Consider the following 27,469-nt stretch of genomic DNA (forward strand, 5'->3'; position numbering starts at 1 on the left):
CCAAACCCCAAATTGGATGAGAAATCTGGAATTGAGACAGTCTGTAAAAATGGAATGTATTTGATAGCTAGAAAGTAGAAACTACAGTACACACCCCCTATCTACATTCTCATCTACCCAAGCACAGAAAAACATGGGGGTTGTAAATGCTCTTCTGTATTTCAATTGGAAACTGTGATGTGTGCACAGAGAATAGCTTTATCTGAATAATATCAGATTTTAAGTAGAAGCATACATACCTAAAAAAGTGTTTATAATTTTACACTTTTGACCTGGTTCAGCAATACAAGTTGTTTGAGGTGCACTCCTACAGCCAACTCCCACCTTAAATCTGTTGCATTTATAACAGGTAAGACCTTCAGCTGTTGAAAAGAGAAGCAGCAAAATTTAGGATGTATCAATAAAATTAATTTCTATAGCTACAGAATTAAAGAATATTCATTTCCCTGATATTTAAACTGGGTAGCAAATATCGGATTACCCCAGTGTACTTAAAAACACAATCGCTCCCCATGAGCAGATTTACTTTATGGAACTATAATATTGAACTGTGTATTTTGCCATGATGGGCATGTCTCCACCAAAAAAAAAAAATATGTGGTGATTCCAACAGGGCTTGATTACTCTAGACTCACAACTTTATTTCTGAAGCTTTTTTGTTCTTTCGTTTCTGATTTTATTCATCATAAATTAAAGTGTTGATCTCCACCACTTTTTCTACTCATTTTTAATCTATAGAATTGAGTGGAAACCTCCCACCAGTTAAGTCACATTACAACTGTCAGACAATTAAAAATATGGGACATAAACCATTCTTTAGAAATTATATTTTCCCTGACAAACAATGGGACACTTGGTCTACGGTTCAACTAAATGACCAAAATGAAGGAAATGAGTAAAGGACCCCCAAAATATACTCTTTGCATCAATATTGTTTGGCTACTCACTCAAGGAACAGCAGAGAAGGATGGCAATAGAGAACCACAAAACCTTGCTCATGTTTTCTTTCCTTCCAGCACTTGTTGCTCTGAATAAGGTTGAAGAATTGGTGGAACTTTGATAGATATTGATAAAGATGATCCTGAACTGTTATTGAAGTCAGTATTACAACTCACACAGACATACTTTCTGAGCAAAGTCACAGATGGATGTAAGTTTTTTGGACATTGAAGATGGTGTTATAAATACTCCGAAATTACAATAAAAATCTTATGACCGAGAATCAGCAATGCCCTGGTGCAGTATGTTCTGTGCCTCCTTGTATGCTACACCTGAATGCTTGATTAAGACATTATGAAAACTTTCTTAATCAACTGGAAAATACATTGAAATTAGACTCGCTCAAAGATGTTGTATTCATATTGGTAAAATTCTATCTTATGATTACCCTTGAACCATTTTCAAAACAATTGATGACTATCTTGGGCCAAACATATGCCTTGAAATTGCTCGATTAACATCATTTGAACGATCTGAGGTAAAAAGTAGCATATTTAAGAAAAATTCTCTGTCTTCTGAGGGGTCCTTGGTTCTCTCTGAGCTTGACTGTTTTCTTGCAGACATTTCATTACCCAACTAAGTGCATCAGTGCAGATGATGTTACTTAGTTTGAATAAGGAAATATCTGCAAGAAAACAACCAAACTCAAAGACTGCCATTTCATGGACTGCCATTTCAACCTTGAGCTACAAATATTCTCCTTCATTGGTATCTTTCTTCAAAATGTGGTTGCTGTTCCATTTTAAAATTTAAACATCCATTTATTCTTGCAGGATTATATTCTTTGAAATATAATTTTATTAGAATTATAAATGCAGAATAAAGACTAACAAGAATCCATTTTAATTGTTCAACTGTGGTTCTCAATCATAGGCTGATATTAGAAGCATTTAATAATAAGTAGTGTTTTTGTTCCTGTGGGTCATATCTATCTTGGGACAGCCTGTATTTTGGTATTATTTTTACTTCTCTCCTAAGTGTTGGCATTAAATACCACAATTGCCTTTTCAAGAAGCCACATAGGAATTGCATTACCTGGAAGCATCCTTGCAACCTATTTTGATACATATCCATAATCATTTTGACCAGAGTTCTTATGATCTTTTTTACATATTCCACCAAAGTCAAGACACCTGGGTTTCTCCAAGGTAAACCTTAAAAAACTCCTTTTCCAAGAAGGACATTTATGTTTGCAGACATTCTGGGACTGATTTTATCATTTAAAATATGCTATGAAGGTTTCACTTTTTATTATTTATGCTGTGTTCCCCTTCACCAAAGACAGACTCCTAATCAGGATGGAGAAGATGAACAGGAAGAGGTGGAATATTCCTTTACAGTCTACCTGGTGTGGAAGAAACTCATCTCACTCATATATGGCGAATCATGTTCATAGGATCCCTAGAACATACTCCTATGTTATCATCCTAATTCCTGCTGTGGCTGAAAGTCTAACTTTTTCCACTCAAACACATAAAAATGTTTACATTAATCTTTCACAGAGCTCCTCCCCCCTCAAAAAAAGGCCACAAACCATATTGATGTGAATGTTTAATTCTCTTACAAGAACATAATGACATATCTCCATCCCTTTTCACATGCATCGATCTGTGTGCTTCTTCCAAACCTCTACTGGTTTGTATCATTCTTTCTTCTCCATTGCATTGTTTCCATTTTGTCGTTCAGTTCTTGCCAACTTATCTGACTGGCCAAATTTAGATTGAATGGAAGAAGCAAAAGTAGAGGAAGATACATATTTTATTTTCTAATGGCTTATTGATGTTGAAAATGGAGCTTGAGCATTGCTAAATCATACACACACTGCATCTACTGTTTTTAGAGCCATTCATTTTGTGTTAGAAAACTTCTAAATTACAGAAATGCAAAGGTCTGAAAGCAAGGTATCATGGTATCTGTTTTTGCTTTAGGGATGAAGTGCCCATATCCAATAAGTGAATGACTTGTGAAAACAAAATACTGGAAGAAACCCGTTCTTTGGAGAATCTCTTTGGTTCTGAAAAGGGTCTCTATCTCTATCAAATGGTTTCAAGGAAGCCATATCTATTTCACCTTCTATAAGAATTTAAAGCCGCAGTTCTCCCTTGGTAGTAGGCTTCCTTCCTCTGTTTGCTTTTTTTCTCTGTAGGAAAAAGCCAAGGCATTCAGAGTTAAACGGGGCACAGAGATGGATATTTAAAACAGGAGTCCTCAACTTACAACTGATCACTCAGCAACCATTTTAAGTTACAACAGACTCTACTAAAGCTACTTACAATCCAGTTAGAACACACATACACACAGAGAGTCACATAATTTCATTTTGGGTACTTGAGTGCATTATACCGCCACAATTTTTTCAATCAAAATCTGTTAACTTAAAGAATGCATTTAAAAACATCTGGGAGCCTTTACTCTGCGGAATTGAGATTTTCACAATGTTCAGATCAGTGTTATTCACAAAGTTGTGCCCATTGCAGCATCCCTGCAATCATGTGGTCATGATATCTGATGCTTCTTGACAGCTTCCCACAAGCAAAGTCACTGGGGAAGCCAACAGGAAATCAGAAGTCTCTCTTGCTCCTAATGCTTTCTTGTTTACCTATGGTCCTTCTGTTTATCCTTTCAGGTAAGTAAATATAAGTTCATTTGCCAGTATAATTATTTTTCTATTTATTGAGGCATACTCTTCTTATACACACACACACACACACACACACACACACACACACACACACACACATCCCTTCTCACCCTTATGGGTGGTATGTGTCTTTCTCAATCTCGGGTCCTCCTCTACTGTACACAAGTAGTCCTCAACTTACAACCACAATTGAGCCCAAATTTTCTGTGGTTGAGACAGTTGTAAAGTGAATGTTGCCCCATTTTACAACCATGTTGCCTCAGTTGTTAAGTGAATCACTGTAGTTGTTAAATCAGTAACACACTTGCTAAGTGGCTTCCCAATTGACTTTGCTTGTCAGACGGTCGCAACAGAGGATGGTGTGATCCTAGGGCACTACAAACATCACAAATATGAGCCAGTTGCCAAGCATCCAAATTTTGATCACATGACCATGGGGATGCTGCAACAGACATAAGTGTGGAAAATGGTCATAAGTCACTTTTTTCAATGCCATTATAACTTCGATTGTTGTAAGTCAAAGATTATTTCTGTATGTCAATGGATCTTAATGGAAGGTGAAACAATAAAGGAAATTGAATGTGGTTGGCAGGTATTCTGCAAGCTAAGCATAATTTTCAAGAAAACCTCCCCCTATGCTTGAAGAGAAAAGTTTTCGATCAGTGTGTGCTACCTGCTCTAACATATGCCAGTGAAACATGGACACTAACCTCACAATCAATACAAAAGCTAGGAATGGTGCATGGAAAAATACATGCTTGGCATCACAAGACAAGATAGAAAGATCCGCATGTGGATTAGAGAACAAACTAAAGTACACATCAAGAGAGTAAAAAAAATGAAATGGAAATGGGTTGGCTATATAGCAAGAAGAACTGATGGCAGGTGGACCGAGGCAGTTATAGAATGGATCCCACTTGATAAAAAGCATCCACAAAAGAAATCTAAAACAAGATGGACCAATGACATCAGCAAGTATTGTGGGTCCAATTGACAAAAGAAAGCTTAGGACTGTATAGGTTGGAAAAGGCCTTCATCCTGCAGTGGATAGACAATGGCTAAAATGATGATGGTGGTGGATATGTGTTTGTGTGTGTATGTGTGTATTCATCATCATCATCATCATCATCATTTTAGCCATTCTCTATCCACTGTGGGATGAAGGCCTCTTATACATGGAAAACAGCTGACTTGACCTATAAGCTGCCTACTTGTGCATTAAAATCTAATTGTTTCTTTACCGAAATGGGTTCCTGAACAGGCACCTCTTGTTCCTTCTTGGTGGAAGACCCACGCTTGCTGGGTCTCACAGGTTTTACAGGTGAGTCTTCCGTGGAAGAGCTTTCCGTCTCAGCACTTTGCTGTGATGAAGAAGACGATTCTCTCTCCTGATCATCTCCATTCCATTGCAAGCCAACTACAAGACACATGGAGCTATAAATGTTGCTAGTTTTATGGAAAGCTACCTTGACTGCAGCCACAGGCAATTTTCCTTAAAGGACATATGAAATGGAACATTAGCTATATTCAGTCTGCATTTTTTTTTTTTTTTGCATCACATCTTCAATTCCATGTGCAGAATTCAGTTCTGAGAACTTGTCATTCCTAATAAAGCAAATAAAGTTGGGAAGTTGATATCCAGACCTTCAAACTTTTAGAACTTGTTGTTTCTACCACATATGTGAACCCCTCAATTACTGTCAGAATCAGTTCACAATCCACAATAAATCCCTTTTTGCAAAGGGCAATATCATTATTTCAATCAACCTGTTTCTATTCTCGGAGAGATATTTTATCCAGCCACATCACCTCCATTTTTCAAAATTCAAATAACTTTATTGCAATCATTAACCAGCAGAAAACATGTTTTCAGAAATTATATATATATGTAAAGATATCTTTCACAACACATTTGAGCAGATCTGAAGACCCAATTAAGAGAGCCCAAGATCAACTTCAGATTGTCTCAAGGACTTTGGATTTTTACCTGTTACATGTTGTCCAGCAAGGTATATGGGTCCAGATCCTGATTTTAGCCTAAATGTGATGGGAGGAGTCAAATCAAGCCCTGCTAGAGTAGCCTAGAGAACATAAAAATTCATAGCCTGAGAAGCTATTCAACACTTCAATTAAGCAAAAATACAAAAAACATTAATACTAACTTGACAGACTGAACAGTGGCTAGCAAAGTCTACTGTTGCATCTGTTGGAGGAGGTCAAGATGTTCTATAGCTGAACTGCACAAGATAAATGTTTTAAAGAGTACAACTGTAGACGCTAGAAAACTTTAGACGAAAAGCTAGCTAGAAGGTGTTTGGAATTACCAAATGAGACATCCTAAAAAATAATTATTATGATATCACTCACCATCGGAAGTACAGAAAGTTTCAAGGTTGCAATGCGCACTGGAGTAGAATTAGTGCTACTCTTTGGCGGCAAGATCTCTACAACATTGAATTCATCCTTGGCGTTTTCCCCAAGGCAGATCTACTTGGAAGAAAGGCAGAGTCACCAAGGCTAAAAATATCTAAAGGTCCCTCATTTCTGAACGTAGAGTTCTGGAGCCAGTTTCTCACCAACAGACATTCTCTGACCAAGAAATGCATTCAGTTTAGCCCTCATAAATCCTAAACATATAGCTCCTGAGGGTGAGTTGATTGAAGTTTTGACTTAATACATTGCATAAACCTGTGTCACTCTAATGGATAAACCAATGTTTGTTTATGTAAATTCAAATAACAATAGCACTTAGATTTATATACTCCCTCATAATGATTTACAACCCTTTCTAAGCATATTGTCCCCAACAATCTGGGTCCTCATTTTACCAGCCTCAGAAGGATGGAAGGCTGAGTCAACCTTGAGCCAGTCAGAATCGAACTCCTGGCTGTGGACAGAGTCAGCCTGCAATACTGCATTCTAACTTCTGTGCCACATGGCTTTATAAATAACTTTATTGTGGTCATTAACCAGCAAAAAAAAAAAAGATTAAGCATACCATTTCACTGTATCTTTACTGCACAATATAACCTCTTAGCAAGACTTTTTATACAGTCCCAGACCTCTGAATTTTGTACATAAGGCAGAAATATTCCTAACCATTTGAATGAGAGAACTGGTTACGATTAAGAAAAAAATTGTTTATTTACTGCTTATAGTATTTCTATGGCACTATCCATTTTCCTCAACCTGTGTCTTCATGCATCCCACAAGTATTCCATAAAATCTACCAGAAACCCTGGATCTAAAGAAAAGCCCTATTCAAGAGTTGGAAACCCGATTGTGTTTCGTATCTGTTATTTTTCTCTGAGGATTCACAAACCCCTCACCCAGAGTCTTTTGGAGGGGCAAACAATAACTCAATATTCAAAATGCCCCAAATTGGTGAGATTTTTTTTTTTAAAAAAATGGGATGCTTCGAAACTAAGCTGTTAAAATATAAGCCCCAACATTATTTCAGTGCTTTGCGTTCAACCCTATTTTGATATCAACAGAGGAAAGGAAAACCACTGATTAGCAGGCAGTTAAGAACAAAACAGATGTGAAGCAGAGGGACCGCTGAAGGAACATTTTGACCCCACCTCCATCCCTTGGATTCTGCCTCCTTAAAAAAAAGGACCAGCCATTCACTTACTGTTCTTAGAGCTAACTGCTGCTCACAGGACCATTCTTCCGGAGTTTCAAATGTATAGACTGGGTTTTCCCTGTTGAGCTGACATCCTGAATAGAAAAAAAGGGGATGTTAGAAAGTTGTTTGGCCAACTCACTCTCTCTGGTGGATGGCTTAGATTTGATCAAATCTGGAGAAAACATTTCTTACCCCAGATTACACAAACAGGCTTTTCTGAGCAAAAACTCTCATTGGTAGCAGAGCTGGTTTCCAAGGCCATTGCTTCAAGAAAGATCCTCTTTAAAAAGACAAAAACAAGAGACTCTGTAAATTCTGGAGAGTTAATCAGATGGACCATTCAAAATGTATTACAAAAGCATCGTATCTGTGAGAAATGGCACCACGTCTTGCTTCTTTGGGAATTTAATGGCAACTTGAGTCGAGCAAAAGCAGTGATTATTTACTTTCAGTGGCTAAATGTCTTAGGCTCGTCTTACTTCCCTGCAAATAATCAAAATACATAAGAATGCAACTGCAATTGTTGCCAGGATTCAGGAATAAGATAAAACCATTTCACCTACAAACAAGTAACATTATAAAATCCATTTCTTGAGAAAGAATGTGCTCTCACTTAATACATTTTAAAAGAGATTATCTCAGAGGAATATTTGAAAAATAAATACTATCAAATTTCAAATATCCACATTACAAAGCTCTGAGTCAAAGTCTTAAATCCCTGACACAAGCTCCTGCAATGGTATGCAAGTTAACCTTTACTCAGTTAACCTGTTACAACTTAACCTGGTATCCAAGTTAACTTCTCCCTAAAGTTTCTCTCTGTCTCTTTTTCTTCCCCACTTTAATTTTTAAATAGGAACCCCCAAGTCCAACTAGATGGTCTTTTAGAGACCATGTTTCAGCTGAATAAACAAGGAAAAAACACCACAAATTAGATGGCCAATTTGTTGAAACTAAGCTCAGACAAAAGAGTGTATGTTTTTCTCCATTTTTTAGTTCTGATCAGCAGAACATGCAAGATTTTCATGCAAGTAACTCACCCAAGTCTCAGAATGAACCACCAAACCCTGCTTTGAACAGACGTCCTTTATAAAAGCAAAGCACGTGCTTAATCTCTCCTTAGGCCAATCAATTAAGCCTTGCACCTAGAATAAAATTTCTTAAAGAAAACCAACCCACTCCTATTACAATCTCTCATATTAGGGAGGGCTATAAGCCAACTTTCTTCAAGCTGGTGTTCTACAACAGCTACCACCTTAATCTGTAGGTTCCAGTAACTTTGGTAGATAGCCCGACATACTGTGCCTGAAACACATTCTGTAAAGGAAGGGAGGACAAATTTAGCCATGATTTATTGAATTAATTACAATTGGCAACAAAACAACAAAAGAATCTACACCTAAGTTTGGGGTTCACAAGGTGCACATAGCCTTTGGGGATCTTCTCCCCATCAAATTTAGAATGTAACTTCATTGTGCAGAGAAAGCTCGGTGTGGCTTTCAAGCTAGCAGAAGTGGAACATCTATGCACTAGGATGCTGGTTTGTTGTGCAAACCTAGCTTATTACTTTAAGAATATGTTCCAGATAGACACAATCTGTATTGATGGTTTATGGTTACAGAACTGATGGTTACAGAACTGCAGAGAAAGATACAAGCAAAGGAAGCTTTTTTATTTTTACAGTTATTTGGATTCCCATCTTATTTTAAACCATAACATTTCTTTGGCTCCGAATCAGCTTATGGGAACACAGTCATTCTGCTTGTAAATTGTATTTTATGTCTCAGTGTAATGTGTGAGCACAGCCAGCTAATCAACAAGCCATGATTAAAAGTATAGTGATTTTAAAATGATGTATGAGTACAACTGTTTGACTTTTTTATCCTTTGTTTGTTCTTGAATCCATGTGTCTTTCTATCTTGTCTTGTAATGCCAAGCATTTATTTTTCCATGTTTTTTTGCGTCACTCATAGCTTTTGTATTGATTGTGAGGTTAGTGTCCATCTTTCGGGTTAGTGTCCATGTTTCATAAGAATAGATTCATGGACCTATGTTTATCTTTTTTTTTTTTTTTTTAATTGAAATTTTTCAAAAGTTTTACAAATAAAAATCCACCCCCCCCTCCCCAACCACCCCACCCCCCCCCCGACTTCCCAGAACTGAATATAGGATTATTTAACAAATATTTTAAAAATAACATTTGCAATTTATAAAATAATTAATAATAATAATAAAAATCACAGTAATAATATATATAATAATAATATACATAACATAAACTTTAAAATGAATAATATATACTAAAAAAGAAAAAAAAAATAAAAAGAGAAGAGAGAGAGAGAAAGAAGAAAGAAGAAAGTAGACGAAGAATAAAGCATATATATATAAAAATATATATATATATAAAATAATAATACATAAAAAATGTATATATATAAAAAAGAAAAAGAAGAAAGAAAGAAAGAAAAAACAATCATTACAAATTATAAAAAGGCTAAATAATATTTTTCCATATCCAAATTATGTTGTATAAAATTTATCCATTTTTCCCATACCGCAAAAAATTTTTCTTGAGATTGCTCCTTTAAGAAAGCCGAAATCTTTGCCATTTCTGCCAAATACGAAACTTTATGAAACCATTCTTGTAAAGTAGGCAAAGATTCCTTCTTCCAATATTGTCCTATTAACAACCTAGCGGCTGTAATCAAATTTAACATCAATATAACCTCCTTAGCATCACAGTCAATAACAATACCTAGTAAAAATAATTGCGGAGTAAATTTTACCCTCCTTTTAAAAATTCTTTGAATATTCCACCATATCTTAATCCAAAAAGCTTTTATATGCTTACACGTCCACCAAATATGGTAATAGGTAGCATCCAAATATCCACATCTCCAGCATTTCGGCTGTAGATTAGGGTACATAATGGACATTTTCTTTGGGTCAAGGTGCCATCTATAAAACATCTTATAAAAATTCTCTCTTAAATTTTGCGCTTGTGTGAATTTAACATTTCTTATCCAAATAAGTTCCCAAGTATCCATTGAAATCGTTTCACCAATATTCTGTGCCCATTTAATCATACAATCTTTAACTAGTTCAAGTTCTGAATCTAATTCCACTAAAACCCCATAAACTCTCTTAATATGGGTTGGCCTTTGATCTCTTACTTGTTTTAAAAAAATTTCATCTTCTCTAAGCCAGCCCATTTTACAATCCATCTTCCATCTATCCACTATTTGTCTATATTGGAACCATGAATAAGTTAAGTTTTCATGTGTTAATTCTTCCAAAGATTTTAACTGCCAGTCTTGGCCATCCCATCTTAGTAACTGTACGTAAGAGACCTTGTCCATATTTACCCCTTTCCTTATACCTTCTATGGCATGCCGAGGTATAGCCCATAATGGTATTTTGAAGTCACTTTTATAATACTTTCTCCACACTCTTAGCAAAGAGTTTCTTATAATATGAGACTTAAAAACCCAATCCACTTTTTTATTAAATATTAAATAGGCATGCCATCCAAAAAATAGGTCCCAGCCTTCCAAATGAAGTATTTCTGTATTTGTTAAATTCACCCAGTCGCTAATCAATGTCAATACTACAGCATCATAATACAATTTCATATTTGGTACCTTGAGTCCACCTCTCTCACGAAAATCTTGCATTATTTTAAGTTTCACCCTTGGTTTTTTCCCTGCCCAAACAAATTTATTAATACCTTTTTGCCATTCATCTAAATTACGTTCGTTCTTTAAGATAGGTAACATTTGGAACAAAAAAATAAACTTTGGCAGGACATTCATTTTAATAACTGCAATTCTGCCCATAAGGGATAACTGTAAATTATTCCAGTTTTTTAAATCCTTCTGTACCTCCATCCACAGCTTTTCATAATTATTTTTATACAATTTTACATTAGAAGCAGATAATGTAACCCCCAAATATTTTACCTTATCAACAATTTCAAAGTCTGTTAAGTTAACTAGAGCCTGTTTATCACCATTAGTCATGTTTTTAGCTAATATTTTGGTCTTATTATTATTAATTTTAAAGCCAGAAACACGTCCATATTGTTGAATCAATTGTAATAATTTCACCACCGAAGAAACAGGTTGAGACAAAGTAACAACCAAGTCATCTGCAAAGGCTCTTAATTTATATTCTTTTTTATTAATTTCTATTCCTTTTATTTCTTGAGACTCCCGAATTTTAATCAACAAAATTTCCAGTGTTAAAACAAACAATAACGGAGACAACGGGCATCCCTGTCTTGTTCCTTTTTCTATTACAAAAGCCTCTGACAAACCCCCATTTACAATAATTTGAGCAGTCTGTTTTTGATATATATTGGATAATACTTGTAATATATTTTGTCCAAAATTCATCTCCTTGATTAAACACAGCATAAACTGCCAATTCACTTGGTCAAAGGCTTTTTCAGCATCCAAAAATATCAGGCCTGCAGAGACTTGGTTATTCTTTTCTAAATACTCTAATAAATTAATAATTTGTCTAACGTTATTCTTCATATACCTTCCAGTTATAAAACCCGATTGATCCCTATGTATAAACTGCTGCAAGATCCCCATAAGCCTGTTAGCTAAAATTTTTGCAAAAATTTTATAATCCACATTTAAAAGAGATATAGGCCTATAATTTTTAGGCAAAGTAAAATCTTGACTATCTTTTGGAATCAATGATATAAATGCATTACGCCAGGATGGAGGGATCTCTAACCCCTGTAATAAATTATTAAACAGTTCACACAACGGTTGAATCATCTCTTCTACTAAAGCTTTATAATAAATAGATGTCAACCCATCCGTACCCGGCGCTTTGCCCAATTTCAATTGTTTAATAGCTGTAACAATTTCTTCCTTAGTAATTAAACCGTTAATCTTTTTTTCCTGATCTTCTGTTAATTTAGGAAAGTTAACTTTGCCTAAATAATTATTTATATCTGTAATTTGAATATTAGTACCCTTATATAATTTTTGATAGTATTCTAAAAAAGATTTCTTAATCAATTCTTTCTGATAAACCAATTTACCATTATAATTTATTTTATCTATATTCCTCTGTTTCTGTTTTTTTCTTAACTGATAAGCCAACCATCTCCCTGGTTTATTAGCATTACAAAATGTATTTTGTTTCATAAATAGCAAATTAGTTGCAGCTTGATCAGCCATCAGCATGTTAAATTGTGTTTTTAACAATTTTAAAGCTCCTTTAACCTTTTCATCTAAGGGATTTGAAATTAAAAGTTTCTCTTTTAATTTAATCTCCTCTTCCAAGTCTTTCCGTTTCTGAGTCTGTTTCTGTCTATGCAAATTATTCATTTTTATCAAAATACCACGCATAAAAGCTTTACTTGCATCCCAGACCATTGACATTGATGTTCCCTTGTTCATATTTAAAGTAAAATATTCCTTTAAACATTCCTTTAATTTATGAACATTTTTTTCTTGTTTAAATAAATTCTCATTCACCCTCCAGGATCTCCTATCTTCCTTCTCTACAAACAGTTCCATCCAAACTGGACTATGATCGGACAATGTCCTAGGAAAAATTTTTACATTCTTCACCCTGTTGTATAAATCTGTTGTGATCAAAAAGAAATCAATTCTTGAGAAAGATTGGTGTCTATCTGAGAAAAACGTAAAATCCTTTTCTTCTTGATTACGTTCACGCCAATAGTCTCTCAATTCCCAATCTTCTTTCATATCAAAAAAGGCTTTAGGTAATTTAGCCTGTTTAAAAAAGGTAGAAGAGCCTTTTTTGTCCATTTGTATATCTAAGACACCATTCCAGTCTCCCATTAAAATCACAGATCTATAGTCCAACAAAGTTATTTTCTGATGTAGTAACCTATAAAATTGCTCCTGTTGCTGGTTTGGTGCATACAACCCCACAATAAGAATTTTCTTACCATATAAACCAAGTTCAAGCATAACATATCTTCCGTAAGGATCTGATTCTAACAAGGTAGCAGATAAATTCTGTTTAACATAGATTACCACACCCCCTTTCTTCCCAGGGGCGGGAGATACAAAATGAGATCCCAAGCGAGGATTATTTAAATATTTTTGATCTTTAGCTGTAATATGAGTTTCTTGCAAGCAAATAATATCATTGTTATGTTGTTTCAAATAGTGGTAAATTTTTTTTCTCTTTTGAGGAATGTTTAATCCATTAACATTCCAGGACAGGAGCTTTGCCATCTCCCTTGGCCTTCAGCCTGGAGAAGATCCGCTCAAATTCTGCTGCTGATGAATATGTAGCAGAGCTTTTGGGTCTTGCTCCTCCCACCGGCACTGAAGCAATTTGCTGAGTAGATTCTTCAATTTCTTTTTCTTTTTCTTTTTTCTGTTGTTCTTTTTCTTTACGTTTATGTGCTGCACGGGTCATTCTCTGTTCTTTAACCTCTGGTTGAGACATCCATACCACCTGTCCAGCAGTCATCATCCCTGTACCTTCAGATTTCTGTTCCATCTCTTTGTCACTCAAGACTTTATGCATCATGGGCAAAGGAGAGCCTGCTCCCAGGACCGTTTTATAAAATTCCTTAGCTTTAGCAACTGTATTAAGTCTATAACGTGTCCCCGCATGGCTCAAAACAATGCCCATCGGAATCTCCCATCTAAATGGCATTTGTCTTGCTTTAAGTTCATTTACTAAAAAAGCAAAATCTTTTCTGCTTCTTAAAATTTTAGGTGGAATTTCCTTTAAAATAATAATATCTTGGGCAGCAATCTGAAATCTTTTATTATAAAAAGTTTGTAGAATCTGATTTCGCAAAGACTTCTTAGCAAAATATATCACCACATCTCTAGGCAAATTCCTCTGTTTTGCAATCCAAGAATTAACTCTATAAATTCTTTCCACATCCCCACGTAACTCTTCTTTATCAATATTCAAAATAACAGCCAAGTCATTAATCACCATTTCCATCAAATCTTGAGTTTTATCTTCTTTCAGACCCCTTATTCTCAAAGCATATTCCATCTGTCTATACTGGAACATAAGAATATCATCTTGTGAAGTCTCCACTTTTTTCTCCATATCTTGAAATTTATAATCCAAAAGTTCAACTGTTTCTTCAATTTCCTCTACTCTGGAGTCCAGCTTCACAACCACTGAGGCCATTCCAGATAGAGCTAGAAGTATATCATCCCTCAAAATAGCATTATTCTGTTCTAAAAGCTCCTTCATCTCTTTCTTCATTTCCTCCTTAGTTTCAGATTTATTCTGGTCCAAAAGTTGTTTCATTTCCTCCCTAAACTGTGAGACAGCACTTACCATTATTTCTTTAATGTCTTGTGCTGATGTGCCAGATGGGGGAGGTGAAGGTGGAGTGGATTTAGGTTGCTGCACTGAGGGTATTATTTTAAGTTGTTGTTGCACAGTAGAAGTAGCAGGAGAAGAAGTTACTTTAGAAGCTGCAGTAGCTGGTTGTCGTTTTGAAGCCATTTTAATTTATCTTCCTTTCTTCTTAAAAATACCGATAAAAATAAGTAATCCAAAAAAAAAATTAAAAATAAGATAAAATAGAATAAAATAAGATCAATCTAAAAGTCCCCAAGAATAAAAAAGTAAAAAAAGTAAAAAAAAAGCAGTATTAAACAACAATTCAGCCGATCCGTCTTTTAAAGGAAAAAACTTTCAAAACGCCATTTTACTTTCACTCTCACTTTTCCGCCCGAAAAAAAAAGAGAAAGCTCAAAAAAATAAAAAAAAATCAGCAGATACTAAATAAACTAAATAAACTAAAAAAAAATAAAATAAAGCTAAACTATAAATAAAATCCTTTAAACAGTTCTGTCCGGTTTAAGATTACTCACGGTTTCTTTAAGTACGGAGATGGTAGCGGCGTCTCGCTTTGTTTCCGAAGAAACAAAGACAGCTGAGAGGCGGAGAAGGCAATGAACTCCGAGGGAACCCTCTTTCTACCCCCCTAAAAATAAAAATCCAGGGAGAGTTAAGAGGTTCTACCTCTATTCATGCGATCTCTACCCCTTCCCTTCGCCCGGGAAGGGGATTGCGAGCCGCGGGCCAGCTGGTAAACGCTGTGCTCCGCGGATCTGACACCTTCTCAGGAGGACGGCTACAAAGTAGCCGCCATCTCCACCGCTTTAACCACCGGAGGTCCCCAGGGCTGACCTATGTTTATCTTGAAATCATATTTCTGTAATCCAAGAAAGAGATAGAGGGTTCTTGTAAAAGGATCAGCAGAAGATAAGAAAACGTTGAAGTTTTCGTTGCTCCCATCTGGTGGTCATCCAGCTTTTTTGCAAGCCAAACTTTTGCAAACTGCAAGAGCAGAAGACCACAAGAAACACATTGTCATGCAACTATCTCGATGCTGGGCTTTCTTTCGCTCTAAGCCTGTTTCCTTTCACATTCTGATTTATGGATTGCAATAATCTGTGAAGCAGCAAATAATCTCATGCCAAATCTTACGACTGTAGGTTCTGTAACTGCGACATTCTTGCATGCACCCAGCTTCAGAACTGATCACAGTTTTTGCTGGAAAGAGAAGAAGAAAAAAGTAGTTTACGAGTCATAATTTGAAGTACCTGATCCCTTTCTATGATATTATCTGGGAATCTTTTTTTGTTACCCCTAAGTCTGAAATCAACGTGACCCATATTATGTTTGGCATAAACAGCAAATCTCTGGTTCCATGTTTCTTTCCTTTCTTAAAAAAATAGATTTTTTTTAGTATTTTCCAGTAGACTAGAAGTGTAAAGAAAGAATAAAAGAATAAGAAAACAAAGAGTATAGAAAATAAGAAAATGAAGTAAAAAGAAAAGATAGGATTATAACTTTCACTCTTCTTTCTGTTGAGGAATTATCCCCTTATTCTTCCCCTTTCTTTTTGATCCCCAAATTCATGTATCATCAATGCAGTCTTTTCTTCTTTCAATAAAAAGTGCATGGAACGTTTCTTTTTTTTCTTTTCTTTTTTTAAACCAACAAAACAAAACACACATATACACACAGTATCCCCCTTTTTTTAACAGCGATTTCGTAACGGTAATCTTCTATTATTTTTTCGTAACGGTAATCTTCTATTATTTACATTTCCCCCCCTTATTTTTCTTTAGGATATTTGTCCTTATTGCCCCGTTGTTTCTTATTTGCATTTTTCTTCCTTCATACATATTATTATTACTATACATTATTATACACACATTTTCCACTTTTGACCTTTCCACATTTATTCTCCTCTATTATTTCTAGTCTCCAACCAGTCATACCACTTGTTCCATATTAGATAGTACTCTGTGTCTTCCTTTTCTTTTATCTCTTTTGTTAATTTGTCCATCTCAGCACAGTCCAGAATTTTTCTTATCATTTCTTCCTCTGATGGTATATTCTCATTTTTTCAGAACTGTGCATATGCTATTCTTGCTGCTGTTGTTATATGTAAAATTAAGTACCATATTTCTTTACTATATTTTCTGTTTAAAATACCCAGCAAAAAGATCTCTGGTTTCCAGTCTACGGGTTGGTTTATTATTTCTTCGATCCATCTTCTTATTGTAGTCCAGTATTTTTTCGCAACTGGGTATGTCCACCATAAATGATAATATGTTCCATGTACTTTTTTATATTTCCAACATGTTGGTGAATTGTTCTGGAACATCTTGGCAAGCTTTGCTGGTGGAAGATACCATCTGTAAAACACCTTCAACTGGTTTTCCTTGAATGCTGCTGACATAGTCAATTTTATGTTTATTTCCCATATTTTTTCCCATTTCTACAATTCTATATTATATCCCAAAATTTTTGCCCATCTAATCATTGTGTCTTTGACAACCTCGTCTTCCATTTTATATCTCAATAGGTATTTCTATAAATTGCTAATTAATTTTATTTCTGTTCCATGTATAATTTTATCCAATCTGTATATTTAGATTGAATTTGTGTAAATGTGCATGGAAGGTTTCTAATCTTTTAAAAGATTATTTATTATTTTTTGTCTTGACCCAGAGTCACTTTGGATAGTGAGATCGGTAGCATATAAATTTAATGAAGAAATACCTTTAACGATAAATAATAAATCGCGCTAATTTCATGCTAATTCGGGAAGCTGAAATCACCATCATCTCTCTGAATAATAAGATCTTCATACCAATAATCCGGTCTCCTGTATCATACTGCCTTGCCCCAAAATAAATTTCTCAGTAAAAAGCTGCAGAAAACCTTGACTTTGAGTGAAGAGAAAGAAAGCGCTATCTCACAGATTTAATCTGTGGTCTCCCTGCATTTATTGAAATGACCTCTCCCCATGCACACTTACAAAGGTAGAGTTTCAGTGTGTAGCAACCTGCTTCTTCTCCTGCCCAGCATAATTCATTTTCCGGAGAGCAAATCCCCTTTGAAAGTGGCCTGAGACAGTGGAAACACCAAATAGCATTTGCTGCAGAAGAAACGTAAAGGTACAAAAATGGAGAAGATCGTGAAAATTATTCTACCATTACAGATGAAGCTTCACGAAGTTTGAGACCGAGAGTGGATACTTTATGTGTTTGGATATGTGATGTGAATCTGGTTGGTAGGTGCTGGGAGTTATAGTCTAGCAAACTAAGGCACTGAATTTGGGAAGTGTGTAACCTGCAGTAAAGTTCTTACATGATCTCAGAAGAAGCATCTGAGCATAATTTTATTTAACATCTTATTTTTCTGTGTGTGGACGGGGTTCTTTGTCTTATCCAAAAAATTTAAAATACGAAATCTTTCCCTCATCATAATCTGCAGCCTAAACTTTTTATATAGTCGAGGAGAAAAGCACATCACCTGCTATCTATGGAGATTCTCAATCATCCAGGTCATGTTTGGCCCCATGATTCTTCCTCAGCTCTGAAGAACTGAAGAAGCTTCTTGGATGAGAAGTGAAACAATTTCAAATAAAAAACCAAGAAAATCCATTGCCATTTGCTAAAAGCACCTTTGAGACATCTCCTACTGTATCACCTGACTCAAGAGAAATAAATCCTAATGCTTTATATTACCAAAATAAATCTGCTTGACCTGAAAAGTTCCATTGAACTTTATGCTATCATCAAGAAGTCATTATTGGAGTAATTAAAGCAAAACGTTGCTTTTGTTACTCCAGTGTTAGACTTTCGTTAGATAGTCAAATCCTACCTAACATCTAAGATGAATCAGAGTACTAACTCAGACAGTTCTGAGTGGGACGATTGACAAACAACATAGTAAGAGATGGTTTTGAGACTAAAAATTGTATTTCAATTTTTCCTGTTTTTCTTCAAAGACATACCTGAGTATAGATGAAAGACCATCCATGGCCCATAGATTAGAAATGTATTCATCATCAGTGGTTGCTCTTTCAAAACACAAGGTGTCCTAGATGGGTCATTTAAAGAACTCTGTAATTTTGTGAGGTGAATGAGAGAAGAAACAAGATCACAAGAAAAGTTTAGCTAACCTTTCTGACAATACTTCCTGAGACAATCAACTCAAAACTTGATGAAGGATTGATCTTTGACAGCCTCACTAACAATACCATGCACGTCGTGAAAGGAAAATGATTGACATATTGCATATTATTCCTGTATCATCTTACCTTTCTACAGTATTCAGTTCTTTTCCTTCTGAATCTCTAGTCAAGTTCTAATACTGCACAAGAAGATTCCAGAAAGTGCCTAATGACCTGATTTGAAACAAGGATTAAGTGTAAAGGATAACATTCTCCCATTCCTGGAACATAGGGACAGGCATATGCAATGGTGGGATTCAGCTGGTTCGCACCACTTTGGCAGAACCGGCAGCTAATTTTTTGTTGTACAGGCCCAGAATGGACTTCCGGAATCAGCATCCACACAGAGAACCGGTTGTTCACATATTTGAATCCCACCACTGGGCATATGGTGTGATCTCAGCCAAGCAGATCAAACAAACCTCCTACAGAAGAATTTATTAGGCTTTTGATAGCATCAACTGGTGGGAGAAAGAATGTGAGGGGTTGTGGTTTGCCCATCAAAACTACTTATCTAGCAATCTTTTTGAAAAATTATAGCAGCTCATTGGTTAAGACACTGGGCCTGTTGGCTGGAAAACTGGCAGGCCAGGTTTGAGACCTGAAAGGCACGTGATGGGGTGAGTTCCCATCCTCACCCCAGTTCCTAACAACTTTGCAGTTCAAAAGCATGTAAAAGTGAGCAGATAAATAGGTGCCACGTCATATAACAGCACTCTGCGACTCATGCTGGCCACAGGACCGCGGAAATGTCTTTGAACAGGGCTGGCTCAATGGCCTTGAAGCAGATATGAGCACTGCCCCCTATAGTCAACAATGACTACAGAGTAAAATCCTCAGGGACTCATTTACCTTTACCTTTTTAAGTAGTTCTGATACACAATAGGGTAACCACCATCTACTAAATTCTCTACAATTGGAACACACTCTATCACAATACAAGAGCCATGGTGGCACAGTGGCTAGAATGCAGTGTTGCAGGCTAACTCTGCTGTCTGCCAGCAGTTCAATCTTGACCGGCTCAAGGTTGACCCATCCTTCCATCCTTTGGAGGTTGGCAAAATGAGGACTCAGATTGTTGGGGGCAATAGGCTGACTCTGTAAATCACTTAGAGAGGGCTGTAAAGCACTCAGAAGCGGTATATAAGTCTAAATGCTATTGCTATACTGAGTCATATCAATGTGTAATAATGTCTGTGGCGTATCTGCCTTGTTAAAGATGTACTTCCTACTCACAAAAGGAACCCAAATTCACATAGGACATTTAATCACAATGTATTGAATAAGCCATAGTAGCTGGATTCATACATGGCTCTCTCTCATGATGCATGATTTATAGACCATAATGTCACAATTTGTTGGGCTGACAATAGCAAGCAAATTTGCTGTACTTTACTAAATCAAGGAAACGTCTGAGGACAAATGGAATACCCACAACTTCTGAAAGCAAAGAGTCCCACTAGTTTATTCTTCTCACTGTCAGGAAATGTCTCCTTTGTTCTAGGTGGGATCTCTCCTTGTTTAGCTTCCACCTTTACATCTTGTCCTTTAGAAAATAAGTTGGCTCCTTCTTCTCTGCAATAGCCCCTCAAATATTGGAAGACGGATGTCATGTTACCCCTAGTCCTTTTTTTATTGGACTAGACATACAGTACTTCATTACTACTAGCAAAACACAAATGAGAGAAGAAGGAATTATTTATTATTCAAAGTACCATTGACAGTTTTTAGTGTTCAGAATATCTTAAAACTACAGCTTCTGTTGTTCAAGGCTACTCAGTCCTTTTTTCCCTCAAGATTCCAGCCATAAAACTAAATGTTGCAATAATCCGTGTAACAACAAATCCTTTCAGACCCAGCACTAGGTTTCGGATATTGTTGAGTGGCACAGTTTTTGATGCAGCCAGCTTCAGAAGCGAGCAAGCCATTTCCTGGAAAAAGGTAAAAAGAACATAAAAAAACTGTTGATCTTGGCTTCGTTAGCACTGGCTTCCATACCTTAAATGTTCTTCCATGCTTTGAATAACATTATAATTGCATATGATAATATGATAATTGTATACATCTATGTAATATTCTGGCCCACTCCATTTCATTTTATTGCCTAAGAAGGCAATAAAGGTGGTCTTCTTCCGACTTTAGGCTAACAGCAGAAATTGGTTTGTTGACCCAATGATAGACATAATGATTTCTGCTTCTTAGATAATTCAATCAAATATCAACTCCCCACAGATTTCAGCTCTTACATTAAGATAATTGACCATGGATTACTTATTTGATATTCTCTTCACTAGAATTTGAAGAAGCAGAATAGAAAGAGTATTGACACTTTTGAACTTTGCTTTGGAGAAGACGCCTGAGAATATCCTGGACAGCCAAGAAAACAAATGGATGTTTGATCAAATCAACCCAGAGTTTTCTCTTGAGGTACAAATACAAGGATGAATGCTACTCCAGACACCTGGGAACACCGAGCTCTCTAAAGAAGATTCCAATCCTGCTAGAAATGGAAGGAAAGAGAAGAGGACAACTAACAGCAAGGTAGACATACACAGTTACAGCTGCAATGAGCACACCACTGGAAAACCTGAAAGACCAAGTTAGAAAGAGATCATTATGAAGAAAAGTATATGTGCTTGCTCAAGGTCAATGGCAACTTGATGGCATACAATCAATCAATCAATCAATCAATCACTAGAGTTCTCCATAATTTGTGATATGTTGAATTTCATATGAATGAAAGTTCATTTGAAATTGTGCTGCCAAGGCTGAATATCAGCAATATTCAGAGCTCTGCAAGAAGGATAAGAATGTATCTTGAGATCAATGGGCTTCAAACACAAAAGCTATCCTAAGAAAGTGGAAATCTGCCCCCCTCAATATTAAATGAAAAGATGAAGACAAGCCTAACTTGAATTGCTTGTTGAGCAATTAAAGCCAAAATTCTATTCCAGCCCTCTTACCATAATAGATGTTGTAGATGTAACACCCAGTACCTTCACCAGCCCAACAGAATTCATATTGCCCAGTACATTTCTTAAAATATGTTGACCTGGAACATTCGAAACACCAGAAGGCATTTGCTGCAAAAAGAAATTAGGGGGGAAAATGCATAGGAAATGGGTGTGGAAGAACATTAAAGCCATGAAATCACAGGACGTGTAAAGCATTGTTAGTTATTAATACAACTAAAACAGGAGGATAAAACCTACACTGTCCAGAATGCTCACTTGCATCTACCTCTCATGAAGACATACATTTTATATACATTTTATAAATATATAAGACCACCAGAAGGTTGTCTCCAAGCCAATTCCATTCTTGAACTCTACTGTACAAGTAATCCTCGACTTACAACAGTTTGTTTAGTGATCATTTAAAGTTATAATTACTCTGAAACAAGTGACTTATGACTGTTTCTCACACTTACGACCGTTGCAGCATCCCCATGATCGTGTCATCGAAATTCAGATGCCCTGCCAACTGACTCATATTTATGACGGTTGCAGTGTCCCGGGGTCATGTGATCCCCTTTTGTGACCTTCTGACGAGCAAAGTCAATAGGAAGCCAGATTCACTTAATAACCAGGTTATTAACTTATCAACTGCAGTGATTCACTTAACAACGGAGGCTGGAAATGTGGTAAAATAGAGCAAAATTCACTTATGTCTCACTTGACAACAGAAATTTTGGGCTCGTAAGTCGTAAGTCATACACTGAGGACCACCTATACTGATTTATAAAATGCTTTGATTATATTTCAAGATCTGAAATATTTTCTCCGCCTTTTCTGCAAGGGTTGAAGTTTAAAGACTTACCAGTGGATATGATGAAAAGCATGCAGAATGCATAATTCACTTGTCTATTCATCATCCTTTGGTTTTGCTTGCATTCAAGACAGCAGTGACTTCAGTGAACTGAAAATAATAGTAGTAATAACGTCAGACTACAATGTAATGGGATGGCAAAAGAAGCTGCAATGATTTGGGGGGAGCCACAGTGATTTGGGGGATCTTCAACTTACCTGGTGACTGATTTGTAGTTGGTGCAGGTAATGGCAAATTATCATACATTCTGCAAGTCAAGGGCAGATGCATGGCTACCTCACCTGATTTTCCCATTTAGCAACTTCCGGAGTCAATCTCCAATAAAATCCTAATACAGCAAACAAAGATCTCAGAAAGGTCATAATGATTTGAATGATTAGAACTAGAAGGACCAAAGTTTGCCTGTTTTCTTCTTTTATTCTCCCACTTTGGGTACGTTGTGATAGGCACACACTGTGGTACCCGTCAGTAGGAAGTGCTGACTCTAAATCCGGAGGTCTAGGGAGATATAATAACATCAACACAGAGACTCAAAAGATTTGGTATTTTTACCAAACCAGTTTTATTGGGAAATAATGAGAGTCACCTTGTGGCAAAATGGGAGGCAAAATTTAATAACAAATATAACCCAACAGTCATTAACTTAGGTCAGGGGTAGGCAACCTTGGCTCTTTTATGACTCTTTTATGACTCATGGCTGGCTGAGGAATTCTGGAAATTGAAGTCCACAAGTTTGAAGACCCCTGGCTTATACCTTCAAAATATAATTGATTTTTAAGGTGCAACAAACATCTGTATCGTTTTGGTGATCTTCAAGAGAAGTAAAAGCAACATACAGCCTGTCCTGAAAATGTCTTCTTCTTGTCCACAAATGCCATAGAGGAGAATCTGCCATTGCTGGTCCAAACCATCTTTGACTTTTTACCTCAGAGTTTTTACAGGGAGGAAAATATCAGTCCTGATGTAACATGGAATGATTTGGTGATAGTTCTGTGTAGCTGTTGGGTAGATAAGACACTTTGGCTGTCAAAATTCTTCATCTACCTCCCAAAAGGAGAGATATTAACAAAAGCAGCAAAGTTTTAACATTTTGCCAAGGTTATTGTATAACTTTGTCTGAAAATTACATCTCCCTCCCCCTTTCCCCTCATTCCCTTAATTCTAGATCTGGTGAATACAGGTAATCCTCATTTAGTGACTGCCTCATTTAACAACTATTCACAGTTAGTGATGAAGAAGTAACTTGGCAACTAATCCACCCTGAGGCTAAAGTGTTGAATGTGTCAACAACCCTGTTTCCTGGCTTTATTTCTAACCAATCAAGTATCTCTGCTGCTGTGTATACCAATTTTGGATAATTTTATTGTTTTTTAATTGTTTTAAATTGTTTTTAGCCTTTTAATTGTAACATATTTTTTGAATTGTAAGCCGCCCAGAGTCATTGACTGACATGGGGATGGCTAGAGAAATTGAAATAAATAAATACATCCTCTTTTCTATGACCTTGGTGGGTGTGTAAAACAGAGAGAAACTGAAATCAGATGGAAAGCACAGTTAAGGTTCACTTAACAACTACTTTACTTAACAACCAAATAGCCAGTCCCAGTTGTGGTCACTAAACAAGAACTACCTGTAGACCTTTGTACAAAACCCTAAAGCAGAAAAGCTTACTGGAATGTTATACTGTAAAGCCGCATCCCAGTGGGTTCTTCAACCCATATAAAGAAATAGGAAGTCTCCATCCACCACCCATATTTGTATATATATTTGTGTCAATGTTTGGAAGATGCATATCAGTTGTCAGCAGCAGAATGGCTGCCAAGACTGAAGTTAAAGAAACTGCCAAACATTATATTTGTTACAGTAATCTGTCTTGCAGCAAAAGGTATATCTTATATAAGCATTGCTGAACTGAATAGTATCTAGGCAGTAAGAGGTACAGCCTTGACTTATTCTCTGAATGTGTCCTCCTGTAAATGAAAAGAAAGGTGAGGGATTAGGATTGTCTATATATTTATTGTAATTGTTATATTCTCATATTTTATTCCTACAAGATAGGTCAGTGGTGGCGAACCTATGGCACGGGTGCCAGAGGCGGCACTCAGAGCCCTCTCTGTAGGCACGCGTGCCGTCGCCCCAGTCCTAGGCCTTCAGCTGGGTTTTATAAAGCCTTTTCGCTTTAGGCCTCCGCCGCCGTGTGCAAAAAAAGAGGTTCAATCAGTCAATTTCAACTTCTTGCAGGAAAAAAAAAAGATCTTGCAAAGTTGGAATTGATTGAATTTTTTAGTCCCACCCATTCTGCTATTACCACCACAGCCACGCCCACCCAATGGGCCACACCCACCCGACACCCGATGATACATAAGTGGGTTTTGGGTTGCAGTTTGGGCACTCGGTCTCTAAAAGGTTCGCCATCACTGAGATAGGTTGTTTACTTGGCAGTTCCTAAGGAGTAACTCCCTCCATTCTTTCTGCATGGATTTCAAAATCTATCCAGTGTCCGTTAATTTAACTTGTTCCACCATTGCTTCTCACCTTTTGAGTTTCTTTGAATGAAGCAAAACTGTTTTGTAGACACTTTGCAGGTGGATGGTCTGCGACATTTATTGTCCCTTTTAACTGAGTAACACTGATGACATATCAGCCCTTCAGCTGCATAATGCAAAAAGAAGAAGGAATGAGGCAAAAAAAAAAAAAAAAAAATTCCAATAAGTAAAATAAGGTTTTTTAGGGTTGAGAGCAACTCTTGATGATTTAATGGACAAGTTCATGATGCTGTGGTTCTTTTGTGCCAATATAGAAGTTTTCAACTTCCTAGTCTAATCTATAGTTCTAGGTTTTCTTATGGTTTCTATTCAAGTATTAATCAACTACAATCCTGCTTAGCCATTTCAAGAGCATCTTGAAATGCTGCCATCTACTATGAATACAAGTGCATAAGAAGGAAACTAATTTCTTGCATAGTTTGTCGATTATCTGTGTCTGCCTGTCTGCCTGTCTGCCTGCCTGCCTGCCTGCCTGCCTGCCTATCTATCTATCTATCTATCTATCTATCTATCTATCTATCTATCTATCTATCTATCTATCTATCTTTATTCTTTATAAGCATACCTGTTGGAAAGGACAGCAATACTAAGAAGACAAGGATCAAAATCTGAGTCAGCGGAAATTTCATTCTGAAAAGGTCATTCACACATCTGAATAAGTGAAAAATGTACAAATTAGGCATATTTTATTGGCTTTTTTTCATGCAGATACTGAGATAATATGTATCAACAGGGTTTAAGGTTGACTCAGCCTTTCATTCTTCTGAGGTTGGTAAAATACACAAATAATGCTTACATTGTAAACTGACCAGAGTGCTATTAACCACAGTAGAACAGAGTGGAGTGGAGTGGAGCGGAGCAGAGTAGAACAGAAGAGAGTAGAACAAAGCAGAACAGAACAGGCTTTATTTGGCCAAGTAGGATTAGACACACAAGGAATTTGTCTCTGGTGCAGAAGCTCTCAATGCACATGCAAAGCAATAGAATAATAATAATCATAATATCATACCAGAAAGTATCTACGGCACCATGGGGCAATATATTATCCAAACTTCTTATAGGTTAGCTGATCCTTCAATGAATTGCAGATTATTTCAGGTACTATTAACAGCCAGAATTCAAATATTTTGAAATTAAGTATCTCTTCCTTCAGCAATATAGGCACTTTAGAAGCATCTCACATTATGTGCTAGATCACAGCAGAGGCAGTTACCTTTGGAGTGTCATAAAGACCAGGAAGAAATGTTTTAAAACAAACACACTGGTTTGTTGCTTACGATAGTTGAATGAGCAATGATTAACTCAAATTTGGAAGTAGTTCACTGCGTAGGCAAGGCAGGTATTTTCTTGGGACCATAGAAATTCAGAAATCTAGATCAGATCAATCTGAAACAATTCAGAAGATCAATTTTCTGAAAGTCACAGTTCAAATTGGAACAGATACTCTGCATGGGGTAGATTTTTATACAGCTGGAGAGCTGACAAGCCAGGATTGAGACCTGAGCTTTGCCCAATGAGGTGTTACTTGGCCAACTCCTGACCACCTAACAATTAGAAAGCATGCAAATGCAAGTAGATAAATAGGTATCGCTTTGGTGGGAAGGATTCCAGCATTGTGTGCCTTTGATGTACAGCCATGTTGGCTACATCTTTGGGCAACACTGGCCAAGAAATGGAGATGGGCACCATGCCCTAGAGTCGGACGTGACTGGCTTTTTTTTACCTTTTTACTGTACAACTAAATACAACGTTTGTTTATAGTAGCTCACGATGACACGTCTGGAATAGCTGATTCTTTTCATTTTGTTGATGTACAAAAATAATTACATACATTGCCCATCCAACATATTGAAATAGGACCTATTGATACATTTCCAACCATTGCGTAATTGGAGTGCATAGATGTATCTAGAGCCAAGGCCAGTCTATGAAGGAGGCATATAAGGGGCACAGATCCGCAAATTCAAATTATTCTCAACCATTAGAAACTTAATTGAGTTAGGTTGGCCAGTAACTCTTTCCCTGTCCAACCTCACAAGGTGAGCCGAGGTGGCACAGCAGTTAAGAGTGCAGTACTGCAGGCCACTTTAGCTGACTGCATTCAGCAGGTCAGCAGTTCAAAACTCACCGGCTCAAGGTTGACTCAGCCTTCCATCCTTCCGGGGTAGGTAAAATGAGGACCCAGATTGTTGGGGGCAATGTAAATATATATATACATTGCTTACTGGTGTACACCGCTTAGAGAGTGCTCGCATTTAAAGCCGTATATAATCTCATAAATAAAATAAAATAAAATAAATATATACATTGCT

At 36.6% G+C, this 27,469-nt stretch overlaps 1 protein-coding gene across 3 annotated transcripts; it reads right to left on the reverse strand.

Annotated features, from left to right (window-relative positions):
• Nucleotides 1-230: 230 nt before the first annotated feature.
• On the reverse strand, nucleotides 231-27,303 carry LOC120313996 (nucleoplasmin-like). Of its 3 annotated transcripts, XM_039356586.1 has the most exons (13): nucleotides 25,723-27,303; nucleotides 25,147-25,263; nucleotides 22,603-24,581; nucleotides 21,747-21,866; nucleotides 20,219-20,714; nucleotides 18,565-18,957; nucleotides 17,584-17,703; nucleotides 7,461-7,548; nucleotides 7,275-7,360; nucleotides 6,008-6,127; nucleotides 5,628-5,721; nucleotides 4,882-5,057; nucleotides 231-3,139 (listed from the first exon to the last, which is right to left on the reverse strand). In XM_039356586.1, exons 8-13 carry the CDS (start codon nucleotides 7,528-7,530, stop codon nucleotides 3,083-3,085), a joined length of 603 nt encoding a protein of 200 aa, XP_039212520.1. In that variant the 5' UTR covers nucleotides 7,531-7,548; nucleotides 17,584-17,703; nucleotides 18,565-18,957; nucleotides 20,219-20,714; nucleotides 21,747-21,866; nucleotides 22,603-24,581; nucleotides 25,147-25,263; nucleotides 25,723-27,303; the 3' UTR covers nucleotides 231-3,082. The 3 variants fall into 3 exon arrangements, with proteins under 3 accessions (XP_039212520.1, XP_039212519.1, XP_039212518.1); XM_039356585.1 differs by lacking the exons at nucleotides 17,584-17,703; nucleotides 18,565-18,957; nucleotides 20,219-20,714; ... (2 more) ...; nucleotides 25,147-25,263; nucleotides 25,723-27,303 and adding an exon at nucleotides 13,207-13,243; XM_039356584.1 differs by lacking the exons at nucleotides 17,584-17,703; nucleotides 18,565-18,957; nucleotides 20,219-20,714; ... (2 more) ...; nucleotides 25,147-25,263; nucleotides 25,723-27,303 and having other exon boundaries at nucleotides 7,461-9,334.
• Nucleotides 27,304-27,469: the final 166 nt, after the last annotated feature.

The sequence above is a fragment of the Crotalus tigris genome, unplaced genomic scaffold, assembly GCF_016545835.1.
Source record: "Crotalus tigris isolate CLP2741 ecotype Arizona unplaced genomic scaffold, ASM1654583v1 scf7180000018825.4774228, whole genome shotgun sequence".
In the NCBI taxonomy this organism is placed as follows: Eukaryota; Metazoa; Chordata; class Lepidosauria; order Squamata; family Viperidae; genus Crotalus; species Crotalus tigris.